This window comes from Pelophylax lessonae, assembly GCF_965119305.1.
Source record: "Pelophylax lessonae genome assembly, chromosome: 1".
Lineage (NCBI taxonomy): Eukaryota > Metazoa > Chordata > Amphibia > Anura > Ranidae > Pelophylax > Pelophylax lessonae.
The window spans coordinates 197,314,848-197,333,947 of NC_138768.1; the positions used below are offsets into that span (position 1 = coordinate 197,314,848).

The 19,100-nt window shown below is 38.3% G+C and overlaps 1 protein-coding gene across 1 annotated transcript in view; it reads left to right on the top strand.

Moving 5' to 3' along the window:
- Positions 1 to 18,410, top strand: part of PRDM6 (PR/SET domain 6) — a 190,267-nt gene extending 171,857 nt beyond the window's left edge. The window contains exon 9 of the mRNA XM_082260864.1: positions 17,531 to 18,410. Coding sequence (XP_082116990.1) covers positions 17,531 to 17,645 — 115 coding nt within the window. The 3' untranslated portion in view covers positions 17,646 to 18,410. The remainder of the gene's footprint in view (positions 1 to 17,530) is intronic.
- The last annotated feature ends 690 nt before the right edge of the window (positions 18,411 to 19,100 follow it).

Consider the following 19,100-nt stretch of genomic DNA (forward strand, 5'->3'; position numbering starts at 1 on the left):
TACTGTATTTACAGGTAGGAGACTGTGATGAATAGCCCCCATTAGTGTTTGTTGTTGGGAGAAATGGAAAAAGCAATGCTAAAATCCTGCTAGATACATAATTGATTTCCCCTGACTGCTGTGTATATAGATTTTAGTAATTAATTGAAGAGGTTCTGAGGTCAAAATGGAAAATAGATTTATTTTAATGTTTAGGTTTTACATATCTGTTACCCAGGTTGACTCAACGATTCTTTTCTGTTTTATCATTTTTCATGCACTTTGTTCAAAATATGAAATACAAATTAATACAGCAACTTTTCATATTAATCATATACATTAACAGATGACTTGGAAGGCCTCTTATGTTATTGAAATATAAAATTATTAGTGGGCTTGTGCACTAATTTGTCATTGTCACCCCAGGATACATATTAAAATCTATTACTAAAATAAAAAAAAAAAGCATAGTAGGTGTTTAGTAGGACCTGTCATTTTTAAACAGTCAACCCACCATAAATATGGTAGAGGTCAACCCTACTTTCAGGCTTATTAAAAAAAGAGTGTAAACTGCAAAGGCTATGTGTTCATTGACTTTGCAGTAAAAGATGCATTCTTATAAGCTGTTATAGGTTAGCTCGTGTTAAAATGCCCTAATAAAGCAAATCTCTGGTTTGAATGTAATTTTTGGCTTGTTGTATTTTTTCAAGAATCCAAGGAGCAAGGCTGTTCATCCCAGTAGTGGACCAGTACTGAGACTTAGAGAGAGCTTGGGACAGATCGGCTGATCCCAGGAGCTTGAAGCTGTTTGCATACTAGGGTGTACTGGTTTTCCAGGCTCAGGTAGTGATCTATAGGAAATCAGAAAGGATGTGCAAGCTCCGTGAAATGCCTTCTATTCAAATTAGAAGCATTTAAATCTTTTTTCGCAGCCAAGTGGTACATTAATATATTTTTTGAGTGCATAGGAACATTTTAAGTAGTTGAAGATCTTGAGCAAACCTCATACACCCACAAACACTAAACCTAAGTACCTTAAGAAATCCTTGTTCATGGATGACCACCCTCTCTACCTTACACACTATCACTGGCCAGCATTTTGACAACCATGTCCTATGTTGCTTTGCTAAACAGCAAACAGTGATTCCTGTAATGTGTTTGCATTTTTTGTAATAAATAAATTAAAGGATAAGTTCATTTAAAAAAAATAAATAAAATAAATGCACATTTATGCGCATTTACTACTTTGTTTGTAAGAGCCTGGAAAACATTGTACCAGTGATCAGATCGCGGGTCTCCTATAGACTGTCAGTGTAAGTTGTCTGCCTATACTTCATACAGAAATGCAGTTTAACACCGACGGAAGAATCCATGAACTACTATAGCGCTCAACAGCACCCTGGTAGCTCATTGGGAACTACAACCCAACAGCCACAAAGGCCGTCGGTACTTTACACTGTAAATGAATGATGTGGCAAATTAGGCAAATATCCAACACTTGCTGACACAATCAGTGGGTGCGGGGGCAGGTTCTACAATAACGTGTTACATGTTACACCCTGAAAATGGGTGCAACGTGTAACATGTTATGAAAGGTGAAGTCATCCTTTAAATATTGGTGCAATGTATTTATTTTATGTGCAAATCAAAAGTGTGTCCTTTGATCTACACAGTGAAAGAGTATATAAACTCACCAACAATAATATAACACATTGCAGCTTACCTTTCTTTTGATGTGGTGGCTGCATACATTTTCTGTTTTACCCATTTTGTCCCTTATTTTCACCAGGTGGTTCTGCCAGTAACACACATACAGTTCTAGAATGACAATGCTCACCCTTCTGTATCAGAACAACAAAAACCAGATTGTACCACTGCCCATTTCATATTCTCAATAAAAAAGAAGGATGTGGTTTTGTAGTCCTTAGTGATACATGGGAACAATGTGTTCAATAACAGTCAGCACAGGCAGAGAGCACAGGAAGTTATTGGCTCAAAAGACTTCTGACAAGATCAACAGGTGTTTTTTTTAACTTGTCAAACAGATATAAAATAACTATTTTAATGGTATATTAAAAAGATAAAAGGGGACCAAACAAAAGAAGTTCAATAGTAGGATTTACATACACTTCAGAGCATCCAAAATAATAAAAGTTTTTAATTTTTAATAAAAACATTTCAGATTTTGAGTGCGATTTTGTAGTGTGACATCGGTGCCGTTTGATACGTTTTAATGCATTTTTGATAACATTTTCATGCCTATTTTTTTTTTTGTAGGGGAAGTAGACTGGTCCATTGACAGATGCTATTTGTTAAGGATCCACTACCCACCGGTGTCCTAACAACCAGTGACTCATCCCCACCGTCAGCTGGGAATTCCCATCTGACAACAGAATGTAAACAAAAGGAGCTGTCATTAAACATTTTTAAAAACAGCATAGGGTCCCCACCCCCACAATTCATAACAGGCATTATGGGTTTGGTATGGATTTTACGGTGGAACACCATGCCAAAAAAAAACGGTGTTGAATTCTCCCCCAAAATCCATACCAGGTCCCTTGGGTCTGGTATAGGTTTTAAGAAGGACCCAACACCAATAAAAAAAATGGCGTGGGTTCCCCCCCAAAAAAAATTCATACCAGACTCTTATCCAAACATGCAGCCTGGCAGGCCGGGAAAGGTGGGGGATGAGCGGGTGCCAGCTTCCTAACAACAAATTACTTATCTCTTCTGTCAGAGCCACTGGTTGTAAGGATGCTGGCAAGTGCCCCCTCCTAATAACCATCACAAAACCTGGGCAAAAACACACCAAACACACATGTAAATGCATTTTTGGTGTGTTTCCATGGAAGTCTATGGGACACAAAATTTTGCTGCATAACACCAAAGTAGCACGTGTAACTTCCCCAAAGTCGCATCACAGATGTGTTGCATTGATGTAAAGGGGCACTGTTGAAATCCATGTGATTTCCATTGACATGCAATTGTGCAACCCAAGTCGCATCTGAATTCACATAGTGTGTCATTATACCATAAATAGTATAGGTCACGGAATTTAATTTGTACTTTTTTTTATTTCGTTTTTTGCAGGACAGGCTGTTTTAAAATTACCATTGATGAAAGTATATTTGTCTTTAGAGTACCTAGAAAATAAAGTAATTTTTAAATATATATATTGCCAAAGTAAAAAAAAAAAAAAAAAGCCTATTTTTACAGAAAATTATCGCCAAATCAATAGACCCACAGCCCAAATGAGAAAAGGTGCTGTGGTCCATAAGGGGTATACAGGTTCGGTAGCTGAACTGAGCTGAAGATTAGTGCAAAATTTGAGAATCACATGTCTATATATTAAAGCTCAGTATTAGGTAGATGCCTGTGGGATGAAACAGCAGTTTCATAAAACTCTGTATCCAATGAAAGAATTCCCAGCTCCATCAACCTGTGCAACTTTTAAAAAAAAAATTCCTTGATGAATTCTTTAAAAATTATTTTATATTACGGAGAAAGAGACTCCTCCTGCTGCTGAAGGGACTAATTGAACTCCCCATGACTGAGTAACTAATATTCTAGTTTTGAATGCATTTGCCCCACCTGAAACATAAATCAAAGTTCTCCTTTGCAGGGGCAACTTTCTTTTAGATTTTAGTTTAGGAGACAGGGGGTTGATTTACTAAAAGAGAGTGTAAAATCTGGTAAAGCTCTGCATGGTAGCCAATTTGCTTCTAATTTCACCTTGTTCAGTTAAGCCCCTTTCACACATGTAGACCGTTTGTCCGTTTTCCATCCACCTCTTGATGGTCAATGTATCTCTATGGAAAAACGGATATAAATGGATGATCATCCATTTACATTTGCTTCCGTCAACATCCGTTTTTTGGAATGGATCAAAGTCCTATTTTTCTTCCTTTAGAAAAACTGATCGGACAAAAAACAGATGTAAATGGACAAACAATCCATTTTTGCATGGAAAAAATGTCTCCTGGACTCAACTGGATAAGCACCCCGGCTGGAGGATGTAAAAATGGATGAAAAACGGTTGTAAACTTCATCCGTATTTTTCTTTGAAAAAATGTGACTGAACTGATGAAATGAACAATCTATACTGTATGTGTGAAAGGGGATGTAAGCTTTGACAAAAATTATGGCAGCTAATTGGTTTCTATGAAGAACTGCTCAAGATTTTGCACTCTCCAGTTTTAGTAAATCAAACTCAGTGTAGCTTTGAACAAAAATTCAAACTCTTTGGAACAGAACAGAAAAGAACTCAGCCTGCCTTTTTTTGACTGGAACATGTTATATAAAAGCTCGACAAAGTGTTCTGTAAAATAAAACTGATTTTCTAGCAAGTGGATTTAAGGTTCAGGTAAATAATGTTGGCACATAAATAGTGTACAAGAGCACATAATGGTGCCTACAGACTTCTGGAAAAGGTCACTGGATCTGGTTGTTTATATTTGTGAAGGTACTGCCTGACCTGTTCCTATCCTATCACTATTGTTTCCCTTCAGGAGAGGCTGGCATCGGAGATGTTTCCTATGTGCTCCTCCTTCTCCCTCCATAAGCACAAGTATGCACGTTTGCCTAATGGAAAAACATACCACAATCTTGCAACAGACATATTTGTTTTGCTGCTGGGTGTTGCATTATCTGATGGCCAAATTGTATAAGAATAGTTTCTAAGTCATTTTACAGTACAGTCAATAGTCTTCCCTGCTCTCCGTGTATTGATCACAGGCCTTGTAACAAGAAAAGTAAATGCAACTGGCTACACAAATCAAAGGTACTTGAAATATTCATATTCTGTTGCAGCTTTATGTGAATATTCCAAACTATAGCAATTTCCTGTAATCTTCATAATAAGCACAATTTTTTTCTACGTGTTACAAAGTCAGTGATCATTCACACAAGAATACAACTAAGTCTCAGCTGTAAAGGAATCATCTATAAAACAAATGTTGATCACAACTGATCATATTTTTGGAAAAATACAGAGCTGTTTTTCTATAAGGTAAAGTGATTGTAAACTCTCACCTTGTAAAACAACCCATTCAGTTTAAAATAGAAAAGAAAGGCAAAACATTTGTGCATAGATATAAAAAAAAACGTTATAAATGCCCTTTGTTATAAGTGATCACATTTCCTCTGTTCTCAGCTGCATAAGAGCTGGGGGAGGAGAAATTGCAGCACACTGATCTTCCCAGTAAAAGGGTGGGGGCAGTGTCAGGACAAGTCTGAACATTGGAGGAGAGTACACTGAGTTCCTAGAATAGCTAGAAACTGACCACGCTATGGTCTAATGCCTGGTGTGATCAATTTTTAGAAGGAAAGCAGAGGGACTGACAGGGATACTAGGGACTTAACATAAATGAAGCAATACTAAGAAAACAGGATACCTTTTCATACAAGTACATGGTACAGCAAGCACATATCAGGAATATGAAATGTTGGGTTTACATACATTTTTTCTATATATTTTAAAGGCAAAGTTCCCCTTTTTTTTTGTTCTAAATTCCAGCTTCTCTATGTACAAATATGGCATTAATGTACTTCTTTTGCAGAAATAAAAAGCTTTCTATTTATCAAACACAGCCTTCACCTCAGTGTCAGTGCTTGTATAAAAAAAAAAAAAAAAAGTCATTACTTCCTGTATGGACCTTGGGACATGAAAACATTTTAAGACACAGGAAAGAGTTCACCAGTGAACCTCATTAGCTCACAACCTGCATCTGCCCTCCCTTGCAGGTGCACATTTTTCCAATGCAATCGGTGATCACTGTTATCACTAAACACACAGCCAGTGATTACTTTTTTTTTCCTACCTTACCGTTATCTTGCATAGATCGTTCATTTGGCAGAGTGTGCAGTAGCTGAGCGATCAGATAACAACCTATGTGGATCAGAGCTGTAGTATTGAAAACAGGAGAAGTACAGTATGTAATGGGTTCTGTAAAGCTCACCATACACTATACAATCTGATTGTGCAATCTCCTTTAGATCTACCAACAACTATGTAGTTCAAGGGCCTGCCTGATTGGATATAGAGTGATTGGATAGATGATGTGTCCCCCTATTATATAACTTTGGGAAATCTACAGGAGATTGTACAGAGATTGGTGTGTTTACACAAGAACAATAAAGCTCCATTCCCATCTGTTTCTGAATGCAAGGCAAACTGCACAGAAAAGGCACGCTTTGCCTTACGTTTTAGTAAATGCACAGCAAACATACCAAAAAGCATGGTAAAAAATGCACCACACTCAGCTCTACAAAAAGGTTCTGGAGCTTCTTTGCAGCGGTTGTTGTGCATAGGGCAGCCTATTCAAATAAAACGGGTTCCCTCTGCATGACGTGCAAAAATGCTCCAAAACACCCAAAAAAACGCATGTGGGAATGTGAGTTCCTGCTACAGAGAGATGTGAACAGGGCCTAGGACTACCTCCTATGTACTTGTATAAAGCTGCCCATACACTATGCACTCAGATTGTACAATCTCTGTACAATTTCCCCCCTCCCCCTTTTTTCTTTGTCGAACTTGCATTTAATTTTTTATTTAGTTGTGTGGCTTACACTTTTTTTAGTGCATTATGTATACTCACGGCCCATGCAGGCATGCTGGTGAGTGGTGGCAAAGTATTGGTTCTAGTGCTTCCCCTTGGGGGGGTTTCTGAGTGAGATTGCTATATGCTTTACAAAAACCTTTTTCTTTAGGTTGAATTTATACTTTATAGGGCAAACTTTATGTCAGAAATAACTGGTGGTATAATTTTGATTCCCTTTTTTATACTTGTTCCCGAATGTTTTGATATGTTCCACCTGCATTGTGGACCCTATTTTTTTATATCATTCTTCGCCTACAATTTGTGTCCTTTCAAAATATAAAAAATATTGAAACAGAAAAGTAATATTCCTGCCTAAAAAGGTGAACTTAGACTTTTTAAACCATTTTATATATATTTTTTTAAGAACATTAAAATAGTCTATATAATTTTAGTCCATTCATTAGGTTCATGTTAGGCTCGTAGCTTTTTTTCGTATGCCTAGCAGGATAATTAGCTCTGGTGAAAAAAAGTGTTGTTTATAGAACTCAATAGCTTATGCTTAAATTACACAACATTGAATGATTCACAGGAGTCATTCATCCTCTCTCCCTCCTTGCCTTGTATTACCTTGTACAGTTCTATACAACCTTTCATTTAGAAAGACAGATATAAATCAAACAGATACTATTTGTTTTTATAATATTTAAAATGTCCTATCTGTGCCATGATAGCACCCTGTATTAAAAATGTACTTGTAAAACAAAGCATTCATTTAAAAAGTGAAACAAATAAAAATATGTTAAAAGTTTATAGACTTTGAAAATCATTTAGCAAACATGACAAAAAAAAAAAAACAATTATATCTTTGATTTAAAGTAAAACTCTGGTCAAAATAAAAGAAAAAAATATTGTTGGGAAGCTTTTTAAGTGTTGTCTGTTCTTTGTTTCCTATGGCTCCCCCAAAAACCCAAAAACGTACCCATTCATCCCACCAGACCAGTGCAGGCTTTTCTACTTCCTGTGAAGGGGCGAAAAAGCTAGACCACCTCTACTGAAAATTAGGCAATGTTGTCACCCTCACCTTCCCTGTAAAGGGCTACATAGAGACATACCAACACAGTGGCAGTCCTGACTAATAGTGTTGTCATCACTGATATACACCATGCATCTCTATACATACAGCAAATACACCATAATACATATAGCAGCATGCACCCCAATTTACAGCATTGTTTGTTCTCACCACACACACCCCAAAATTCGCAAGAGATACAAGCAGTCATGGGAGTTTACTTCTATTCAGTGATGACGTTCAGGGGTTGAAAAGACCTGACCACTTTCAGGTCCAGCTTACAGAGGGAAGAGAGTGTGGGACATGGGACAGGTATGTTTTGTGACATTCTGAGAGTCAAATTAGCATTTGTAAAATTAGATGGACAATACAATACAGTCGTGATTTAGTTTGAAGGAATGGGGCTTATCAGCAGGGTGTGGGTTATTACAAGTGTAGAGATACTGCCTAGGATGTCAGCAAACCTAGAATGGTTCTGGATGGATTCTGAAGCTCTGATTAAACTAACTGCTTCTTATAATTGATGGAAATTCATAAATGACCTCCTTCCCAATATTCCAGTTCTATCCTTCTTGCATTGCTGATACCAGCAATTAGGTAATGTACTTCCTCCTGGAATCACCCTGTGCTGCAAAAGAGCTTACAGGTTCCTTAACCTGTTCCTAAACTACACTCATATTTATTTTCAGTAATTATATAGCACCAAATATAGCCCCATATTACGCAGCACTTTACAGATTGATACACAAGAAAAAATATGTGCAATCTTGAGGGTCACAGAGATCGTAAATCCTATTCATAATTTAGCATGTGCAGTAGGAGTTAGGGGAAGGGGAATACTGAACTGTGTAATGGCATTTAAGCACTAAGAAAGTTGTAAATGTAGTAAATGCCTCTATTCCAAGTTTATCATGCAGTAAAAGGTAGTATATTTTGGTACACCAATCCACTAACTAATCAGTTTTCTAATAAACAATCAGCAATACACTAATGTGTCATCAGCACTCCAGGCGTTCAGAGGGGATGATCTGCCCATAGACGTTAATGAATACACCAAAAATCATTAGACAATCAATACTTCTGAGTTATTTTCATTGAGCTGATAGGTCTGATACATTAATGCTGACATTTTACATTCGTCAAGATCACAGTGCAGTTTTTAACAGTAGAGTTGGCTGCTAAGAATATTCCCAGAGACAATCAAGGAAAATACAACTTATTTATATGCAGTATACTTAACTGCTTCTGAAATCTAGCTGGATATATATATATAGTCAAAAATCTAGAGCTATATATTCCAGAGAATGCTCTAATGCATTATAAATACAATATATTTTGTGCAGGTTTGAACACAGATAAACACAAATAAAGTAAAACCTTAAAGCGAACCTGTCCACTTCATGGAATATAGCAGCCATTTAAATAGAAGTCACAAGACACAAACAGTTGCTCACAAGCAGTAAATGTCTGCAAACTGGTAAAGGAGAACCTAAAGAAGAACTCTTACTTGAATTGTATGCAGTGTTCTGTCCCCAGTACATGTAGTATTTAGTCCCATGTGCTTTGTAAGCATAGTGAAGAGGTTGGAGAGGCCACCAGCTCCAACAACATAGCTAGCAAGGAGACAGCTGCTTCATAACCAATGTTTGTCTCCAGCTTTCAGCACCTGCTCAAGACAAGCACCAACAAGGGGAATTCAGAACGTCCTCAACCTGCATTCCACTTGCCACCACTTGTCTTGGAGCCAAAACAAGGGCCAGCTACCAATGTACCTATATCCTTGCTAGCTATGTTGTTGGAATGCCAAGGGAGAGGCAGGGGGCACCCTGTACAATCAAGTAGCAAGGCTTATAAGGCATCTAGAAAAATGACACAAAGTACTATTTTACTTTGTCCCCTGGGAAAAATGTAAATTAGAGTTCTTCTTAAATGAAAAAACAAAGCTGATTATCATTGGATGAGATTTTATGTACAGTACATTATATGGCCAAAAGTTTGCAGACTTGCAGATATGTCAAAATTGTGTGGAGACTCCTCCAAAATGTGTTTCTACTGAAGGGTGCCGTTAATGCTACAGTATACAAAGAAAAATCTGAAAAAAAGAAGGAATGGACTTTGTAGGCATAATTAAAAACTTTTTATACATATAACATGCCATAGTGCATTTGTTTGTTGTCCACATTACAATCATGTGAGGATGTGAGGACATCATTATTTTGTGCTACAGTATAAAAATATATTTTAGATCATTTTTCACATTCAACATTGTGGAAATAGCTTGGGAAAAGTCAACTTCTTTCCAGAATGATTGGTTCTCTGTGCAAGCTATGCCCATATAGATATGGTTCCATATGTTTAGTGTTTAGAAACTCGAGCAACCTGCATAGAACCCTGACCTGAATCCTTTTTAACATCTTTTGATTAATAGTGGTAAGGCAGGTCTTCTCATCCTACATCGGTACCTGTCCTCATAAATTCTCTTTTGACTGAATAGGCACAAATTTTCACAGCAACTCCCCAAACTCTTGTTAAAGTCATCCCAGAGGAGTGGAGGCTGTTTTAGTCACAGAGGAGAGGGCCAAACCCATAGCAATGCCCATGGCTTTGGACTGGACTGGATCTCATATAGGTGTATATGGTAAGGTGCCCTCATACATTTGGCCATATGGTGTCTGTGTGAAAGTATAGGATAGGTAAATGATTGTCACATGATAACTATCTGTCAGAACAGTGCACATGACATAAGATAGAAGCATTGTTTTAAAAAATGCTAAGGAGTTGTTCACACTATGTGTGGTGACTGATGTTTTTTCCACACTGCATCAATGCCAGTCAGTGCAAAGGCTCATAGAAACTATTGCTTTCTATGAGCCTCATTCACACTTCAACAGTGGTGTGATGTGCAGTATGGTAAAATGCAGCAGCACTGCACTTTTCTGTAGCGCAACACACCATGCTGCTGTGTGGAGACCTCAAATACAGTGTACACTTTGTACACTTCCAAAAAAAAATTAAAAAACATAAAATATTATAAGAGTGCAATGGGCTAAAACAGTGCAACGCACTGCCTGGCAAACTGCATAGCAAACTGACAGTGGCCTGCACGCTAAAACCCTTAGTGTGAACTGGGCCTAAATAAGTAGAAGCTGAAAATGGAGTTTGGATACTGCGGGTGTATTTGAAACAGCAACTACCCCTTCCCCAACGTATATACAGAAAAAACAAAGAGAAATGTCCCAGGGGAATTTAAATTGGGTAGAGCTGTAATTAGTATAGTAAATAGAAGAGTACAAAAGTAAATAAAAAGTAGTATTTATTAATTTTAAAAAATGCACAAAGGAATGTACAGAATAACCAAAATAATCATAGAATACATTTACATAAAAACACAATACAATTGAGAGACTGTGTTCAATTCAAGGACATGCGAACCAGTGTATGTGAGTATAATCACTAGCTCTTCATGCGATGAAAACATCCAACATGTTTCGGAATCTACTTATGATTCCTTTTTCAGCGAATTATGAGCTGAACATATATGTATCACAATGTATCACAGATCAAGATGTTTGTTAATACACGCCAGATAGCCACTGAATAAAAATGCGCCCAAAGGACTTTTTGTGAGCCAGGTTTTCAAACAGTTTGTCAAAAGGTATTCTTGAAAAAACAAACCCCCTTAGGAGTATAGCAAACTCGGGGGAAAAAAGAGGAAGTTTGAGAAACACCAGGGCCTCTATGCGCCAACATTCACCTCCAGACGGTGGCACCCGATAACGCTCACAAGGAGCCCCACAAACGTAAGGGATCAATATCCAGTAGGAGTTTTTGGTCTGTATGGTGACAGCAAGGAGGGGCTAACCTCTCAGTGGAAGGTAGTGCTTAATAAGTAGAAACAGCACTAGAAGTGATACAACAGAATGGTCATTCCATGTGACCAACAGCAATATTATAATATTAAAAAAGTTACTGACTGGACATTGCTCTATGTATAAGAACATTTTTTTTCTTTATAGTACATTTGTGTATGCTTTATTCCACTCTTTAATGTTCTGTACTTTATTTTACAAAGACAATACTTACTCTTCATGGTACTTATGGATTGTGGATTAGAGATATTTATCCTTTTGTTTTAGGTAAATTTGATAAGTTTAATCAATGTTCAGGCAATAAAAAAATCCAGTCACAATAAAAAATGGACACGTTAAAGGAAGTTCTCTCTCCCCAGGCCCCTGTCAGTCAACCTAAGGTAGGGAGGAGGTTAAGGGGAGTAGGTTTACAGAAGGCTTTGCGCTGCAAGGTGGAAAGGTTTTCCAGTAGTGACTGCAGTGAACAAGCTGGCAAAATGGCATTGGCAGAGTCATTTATAGTCCTACTTGTAGGCAACTTGGAAAAGTGCCAACAACTACAAATCCCATAATCCAGGCTAGGTGGTAATCATGGCATCTTCCAAAGATACAGTGGAGGGGTGAATGTAGCCAGGGAAAGGAAGTGTGCTATTCCCAGAATCACCAAGTAAAAATAAAGGAAAGTCAGTTTTGAATAAAGAAAAAAAAAAAAGCAGCATCACACCTAAGGACTGGAAAGCTGCAATATATTACATTTTAGTGTTTGCGTTTAGCCATGCTTTTTGTGTGATTGGCCATGGCTTGTCTTTTATAATGCCATTGTTACAGTGAATTCTTGCTGTGATGTATGCAAACATTTTATCAGTCCAAAAAACTACTCAACCTTCAGTTTGACTTTATTTTGAAGACTTTGGGGGAGATATACTAAAACTGGAGAGTGCAAAATCTCACGAAACTCCGTAAAGAAACCAATCAGCTTCCAGGTTTTATTGTCAAAGCTTAATTGAACAAGCTGACATTAGAAGCTGATTAGTTACCATGTACGGCTGCAACGGATTCTTAGTGCTCCCCCTGTGTGTGTGTATATATCTTTCATGTGTATATATCTATCATCTCTCACCTGGCCAATGCATGTCAATGGCAATAAATTGTTTACAGGATCCAGCAAGTATGTGAAAGTTATAACAACATTAAAAATTGTCGTGCATGCGATCAGTTTTACACTATATTCAAATGATTTTAAAGGGAATTGACAATCTGTCAATTCCCTTTAAAATCATTTGAATATAGTGTAAAACTGATCGCATGCACGACATATGCGTTTGCATATCTCTGTCAATTCCCTTTAAAATCATTTCAATATAGTGTAAAACTGATCGCATGCACGACAATTTTTAATGTTGTTATAACTTTCACATACTTGCTGGATCTTGTAAACAATTTATTGCCATTGACATGCATTGGCCAGGTTGCACTGACCTACAGTACAAAGTAGCCTTCTGCGCTGGAAACATGAGACAATTTTAAGAACACAAAAATGACTTACATTTCCTCAGAACGATATAATAGCTGTGGTCTGGAACCAACTGAATTTATAGCTCAATCCCTGACAGTTTCTTCAAGCTCACCCACACTCTTGAAAGGAGCTTTCGTCTAAATGTCTGTATTTTTGTTTGAACTCTAAATTCAGAATGACCTGTAGTTTATGATTAACATAATACTGTTACATCCAGAAAATAATTCTGCCTAATCTGATTCTAGAAACGTTCAGATAAAACAATTGATTTCCAAAATACATAACGTGCACCATCAAAGTCCCACATAAAATGTGCTGTTTTATTTTTAAGTTTCTTTGTTTGTTATTCGGAGAAGCAGATTGGATAAGTTTATGCGGGACTTAGAACGCTTTGGCAGAATTTACTTTTTTTTCCCTTGTCTTTTACGCAGGCTTTTTTAACCACTTTACCTCTGCCCACAGTGATATTACTGCGGCAGAGTGGCTCGTTATCGTCTGACGACGTAGTACTACGTCGTCAGACACTCCCCTTTCTCGGCGGCGCACACGTGCCGCCAGAGGCTCGCTCCCGCTGTTTTCAGTCACAGCGGGAGTCGGGCCAGGGGAGGAGAGGCGGCAATCGCCGTCGCTCTTCCCCGATCGTCGGGGATCTAGTGTGGAGATCCGCCTGCTTGTGTAAACACAAGCGGGCGGATCTCCTAAGTGACAGGCAGGGTCAGATTGCAGGGTTCAGTATAGCTGAACCCTGGATCTGTCCTTGTGTCACTCAGTCACCTCCACACACGTCAGTAAGCACCAGGCATACATTAACCCCTCCCTCTCCAATAAAATTAACCCCTTCCCTGCCAGTTTCATTTTTACAGTAACAGTGCATATATATAGCACTGATTACTGCAGTAATGTCACTGGTACCCCCAAAAGTGTCAAAAATGTCAGTCAAGGGTCCGATCTGTCCGCCTCAATGTCGCAGTCCCGCAAAAGAAATCGCAGATCGCCGCCATTACGCGTTAGAAAAAAAATGACAGAAATCTTTCCCTTTGTTAGTAAACGCAATAACTTTTGCGCAAACCAATCAAAATACGCTTATTGTGATTTTTTTTTTTACCAAACATGGGTAGCAGAAAACAAATTGGCCAACATTTTTTAAAAAAATTGGTTTTTACATCTTTTTTGGGGGGAATTTCATATAAAAAATGTTAAAAATATTGTTATTTTTTCAAAATAAACGCACTTTTTTTTTATAGCGCAAAAAGTAAAAATCGCACAGGTGATCAAATACCACCAAGAGAAAGCTCTGTTTGTGTGAAAAAAAGGACGTAAATTTCGTTTGGGTACGGCGTCGCACGACCGCGCAATTGTCAGTTAAAGTCGCACAGCGCCGAATCGCAAAAAGTGGCCCAGACGTAAGACAGCAAAATGCTCCAGTGGTAAAGTGGTTAAAAGAAGCCCAGTAACTTGAACACAGCAGGGAAATTGTTCTCAGATGCCAATAATTGCCTTTATTTTTTAATTTTGCTCCGACCCTGTTCTGACAATAGTGCACTCATATTTCATTTTGCCTTTTATCAGAAATGATTGGCAGCAGGGAATACTAAGGCCATAGGTGTCCTAACTACCATCTGAAACAAAGTTTGCTCTCTCTTTCTCTCCCCTCCATGCATGTACAATATCAGATGCAGGAAATTAATTGGGTGTTACTCATCTGCTGGTAAACAGCCTAGAGAACTGGTCCCATCAGTCATTTAGGATTGAGTTATTAACATTGCTATTTTTATTTTGCCAAACATATCCCAATATGCTAGCAATGTGCACAGTCTTCAATCTCATGTATACACCCAACTGGAGCTTACATTCCATTCACAAATTTCTTTCTTCTTCAAGAGTCATCTTTTCCAACTAACATCTACAGAGGTAAACTTGTGTTTATCCCAGTCTCTTGAACTCCCTTCCACATACCAATAAGCATTCCCAGTCTCTTGAACTCCCTTCCATATACCAATAGGCATTTAGCAGCTTTACCTGTCTTTTCATTTTAGAATTGTAACTACCCTCTGCTATACACTAATGTTTCTCATCACCGCATTGTCAATTTTCAATACATCTAGTGCTCTTGCCTTTTTATCCATCCCTTTTCCTTTTCAATTCCAAACTTTTAGGGAAGGGTTCTCATTTGTACGTTTGTGTACGTTAAATGTCCTGCATATAATTCTACTTTGTTCTCACTTTCTTCAGTGTTATAGAGGATGTTGGTGCCTTGAAAATAAGCAATTACAGTATCTCACAAAAGTGAGTACACCCCTCACATTTTTGTAAAAATTTAATATATCTTTTCATGCAACAACACTGAAGAAATGACACTTTACTACAATGTAAAATAGTGGGTGTACAGCTTGCATAACAGTGTAAATTTGCTGTCCCCTGAAAATAATCCAACACACAGCCATTAATGTCTAAACTACTGGCAACAAAAGTGAGTACACCCCTAAGTGTAAATGTTCAAATTTGGCCCAAAGTCTCAATATTTTGTGTAGCTACCATTATTTTCCAGCACTGCCCTAACCCCCTTGGGCATGGAGTTCACCAAAGCTTCACAGGTTGCCACTGGAGTCCTCTTACCTCCTCCATGACAACATCACAGAGCTGGTGGATGTTAGAGACCTTGCAATCCTCCACCTTCTGTTTGAGGATCCCCAACAGATGCTCAATAGGGTTTAGTGTGCTTGGGGTTGTTATTATGTTGGAATACTGCTCTGTGGCTCAGTCTCTGAAGGGAGGGGATCATGCTCTTCTTCAGTATGTCACAGTACATGTTGGCATTCATGGTTCCCACACTGATTTGTAGCTCCCCAGTGTCGGCAGCCTTCATGCAGCTCCAGACCATGACACTCCCACCACCATGCTTGACTGTAGGCAAGACACACTTGTCTTTGTACTCCTCACCTGGTTGCCACCACACACGCTTGACACCCTCTAAACCGAATAAGTTTTTCTTGGTCTCATCAGACTGTAGGACATGGTTCCTGTAATCCATGTCATTAGTCTGCTTTTCTTCAGCAAACTGTTTGCGGGCTTTCTTGTGCATCATCTTTAGAAGAGGCTTCCTTCTGGGAAGACAGCCATGCAGACCAATTTGATGCAGTGTGTGGCGTATGGTCTGAGCACTGACAGGCTGACCCCACCCCTTCAGCCTCTGCAGCAATGCTGGCAGCACTCATATATCTATTTCCCAAAGACAACCTCTGGATAGGACGCTGAGCACGTGCACTCAACTTCTTTGGTCAACTATGGCGAGGCTTGTTCTGAGTGCAACCTGTCGTGTTAAACTGCTGTATGGTCTTGGCCACTGTGCTGAAGCTCAGTTTCAGGGTCTTGGCAACCTTCTTGTAGCCTAGGCCATCTTTATGTAGAGCAACAATTCTTTTTTTTTTCAGATTCTCAGAGAGTTCTTTGCCATGAGGTGCCATGTTGAACTTCCAGTGACCAGTATGAGAGAGTGAGAGCGATAACACCAAATTAACCAACACCTGCTTCCCATTCACACCTGAGACCTTGTCACACTAACCAGTCACATGACAACGGGGAGGAAAAATGGCTAATTGGGCCCAATTTGAACATTTTAAATTAGAGGTGTACTCACTTTTGTTGCCTGCGATTTAGACATTAATGGCTGTGTGTTATGTTATTTTGAGGGGGACACCAAATGTTATACACTGTTATACAAGCTGTACACTCACTACTTTACATTGTAGCAAAGTGTAATTTCTTCAGTGTTGTCACATGAAAAGATATAATAAAATATTTACAAAAATGTGAGGGGTGTACTCACTTTTGTGACATACTGTATATGTAGTAGTAATAATAATATAAAAATGGTAATAATAATGGTTAAAAAAAGTTTAGAGGTCAAATAATCCTTTTCAAATGCTAATTAATGATGGCTTTTCCTTGTTATCTTTGTTCAAGCTCATTGTGGAATTGTTGTTTTTGCTTGTAAAATAGAAAATAGTCTTTCAGTGAATTGTCCATCACAGCAAATGCTGTATATAATTTGATCATTAGACATACTTAAAGAACAATCACATCAAAGTTCTTTTTCATTATATATTATTCCTTTTTTTTTACTTTATTTTTAACTTTTCTGCCCTTGAGGACCTCAGATATTGAATTCCAGATTTTAAATTAGCAGTAGGTGAAATTCTATTTGTCATCAATTTCTTTCTGGAGGTTACAGAGCAGAAAACCACAGACAGACTGCTTCTTTGATGGCTCTCTCCTAAAAATCTCTTTTTGTTCTTTATCTATTTGATGTGACAGTGATCAGTGCAGGGACAAGACAGGCCTCTCTAGAGAAATCACCTTCCCCCTTTCTATTGACAGATTCTTCTGATCTGAATCAGATGGGCCATGCCCTATCATAGTCACTAAGACACTGCTAGTAGCCACCAATTAAACCTTTAGGGATAGTGAAAGCTGAAGCCACTTTTGAGTGTCTGTTCTTATTAGACATGGTGAGAAAACTTCTGACACCCAAAAGCCAAGATCCATGGTCTTATTTTTTCTCTCTTGTCTTCTGTAGGTGTGAGAGGTGCGAGAGGAGCTTCACACAAGCTACACAGCTGAGTCGACATCAGAGGATGCCCAATGAGTGCAAGCCGATAACGGAGAGCACAGAATCAATTGAAGTGGATTAACTGATTGACTGGTTGGAATTAAACTGCAAGGAAAGTCATGATTAAATGTCACGGACACTTAAGCAAAACCAAAGATTTCCTCTGAACAACTTTCAATCAGGCCCAGAAAACCAAAAGCAGTAATAAAATAAGTAAGATGTTAAGAGATATTGATCTTGGCATGGAAGAGAGACCAAGAAAGACATTATTTATTTATGAGTGGGGGTGAAACATATTTTAAAGGACAAGGGGACTTAACCTTTTCAGTCCCATCATCTATACATAGCTTTATTTCTAAATACTTTTTGTAAAGAAAAAATGTTATTTAATACCAAAGTAAAGGCTCAGTTACATTTTTCTTGCCCACATATATATGACAATAAATACATGTGGACTTGTTTAGAGATGCACCTTTTTGTAGCATGATGCCATTGCTCTAAACACAGCGGAGAAGTAATTATTTAAACTCAGAAAACACGGATGGGACACAGTTGAGTTTGGAGGACTGGAAGAATACCACAGTTTGTGCTTTCGTTTCATCATAGTTACAGATTGACATTGATGGTTTATATGTCCAGATGTTGTGATGGGAGACATTTCTGAAACATTCGAGCCATTGTCTAACCAAAGAGGACATTTCACACTTCCATCATCTACTGAACCTACTTACAAACCATACTTTGTGCACTTTTCATGTTAAAGGTTTCAAAGACATTGTTTATGATATGTGGGATAGTTTGGGGGGAGTAAATATGTTGCAATATTACAAATAAATATATAAATGTATAGATCTATTGTGTGTTCATAAGCAGAAAAGTGGCTTGTCACTTGGAAGTTGGCCTTGGTTTCCTATTGAAGTTCACAGAGAACATGTTTTTACAATGGAGCCCTAAAAAAGAAACATGACATAGAAAATATTTTTTGTACATATTACAAACATGAAGAAAAGCAGACTGGCTGGGAAGTAACAGCTTATCAACTTCTTTCACATTATGTATATATCAGCCATCATATGATAATGGAACTTGTAGCCCCGCTTTCTTCTATTTCCTCCCATGGAGGCAGCTGCCTGCATCCATACTATAATAGGAAACACCACTAAGCAGGCTTGGGCTGAAGGGATAACTACAACATTCCTTAATGCCTCATTCACACTGATATAACAATTCATACACCCATGCATAAGGCCGGCTTCAACTGTGCGGGATGCAAAGGTGTTCCGTGAAGCCTCGTGTCATCAGCCTGTTGAAATTAAGTATGAGCAAGTGACCGCATGGACCTGCATGGATCTCTAAATACATCCCTGACTGTACACAGATGTACACCTTAGGGTGTGCTTGGAGCATGGGTGTCCGCAGGTAGGGGCAAGGGGGGGGTGAATGCCCCCCCTGGAATCTCAATTATCCCTTTCAAGTGGTTGTTAAGCCACTTTATATCATCCTGTCTGTTCTGTTTAATAATCCTGTGTGTCTGTGT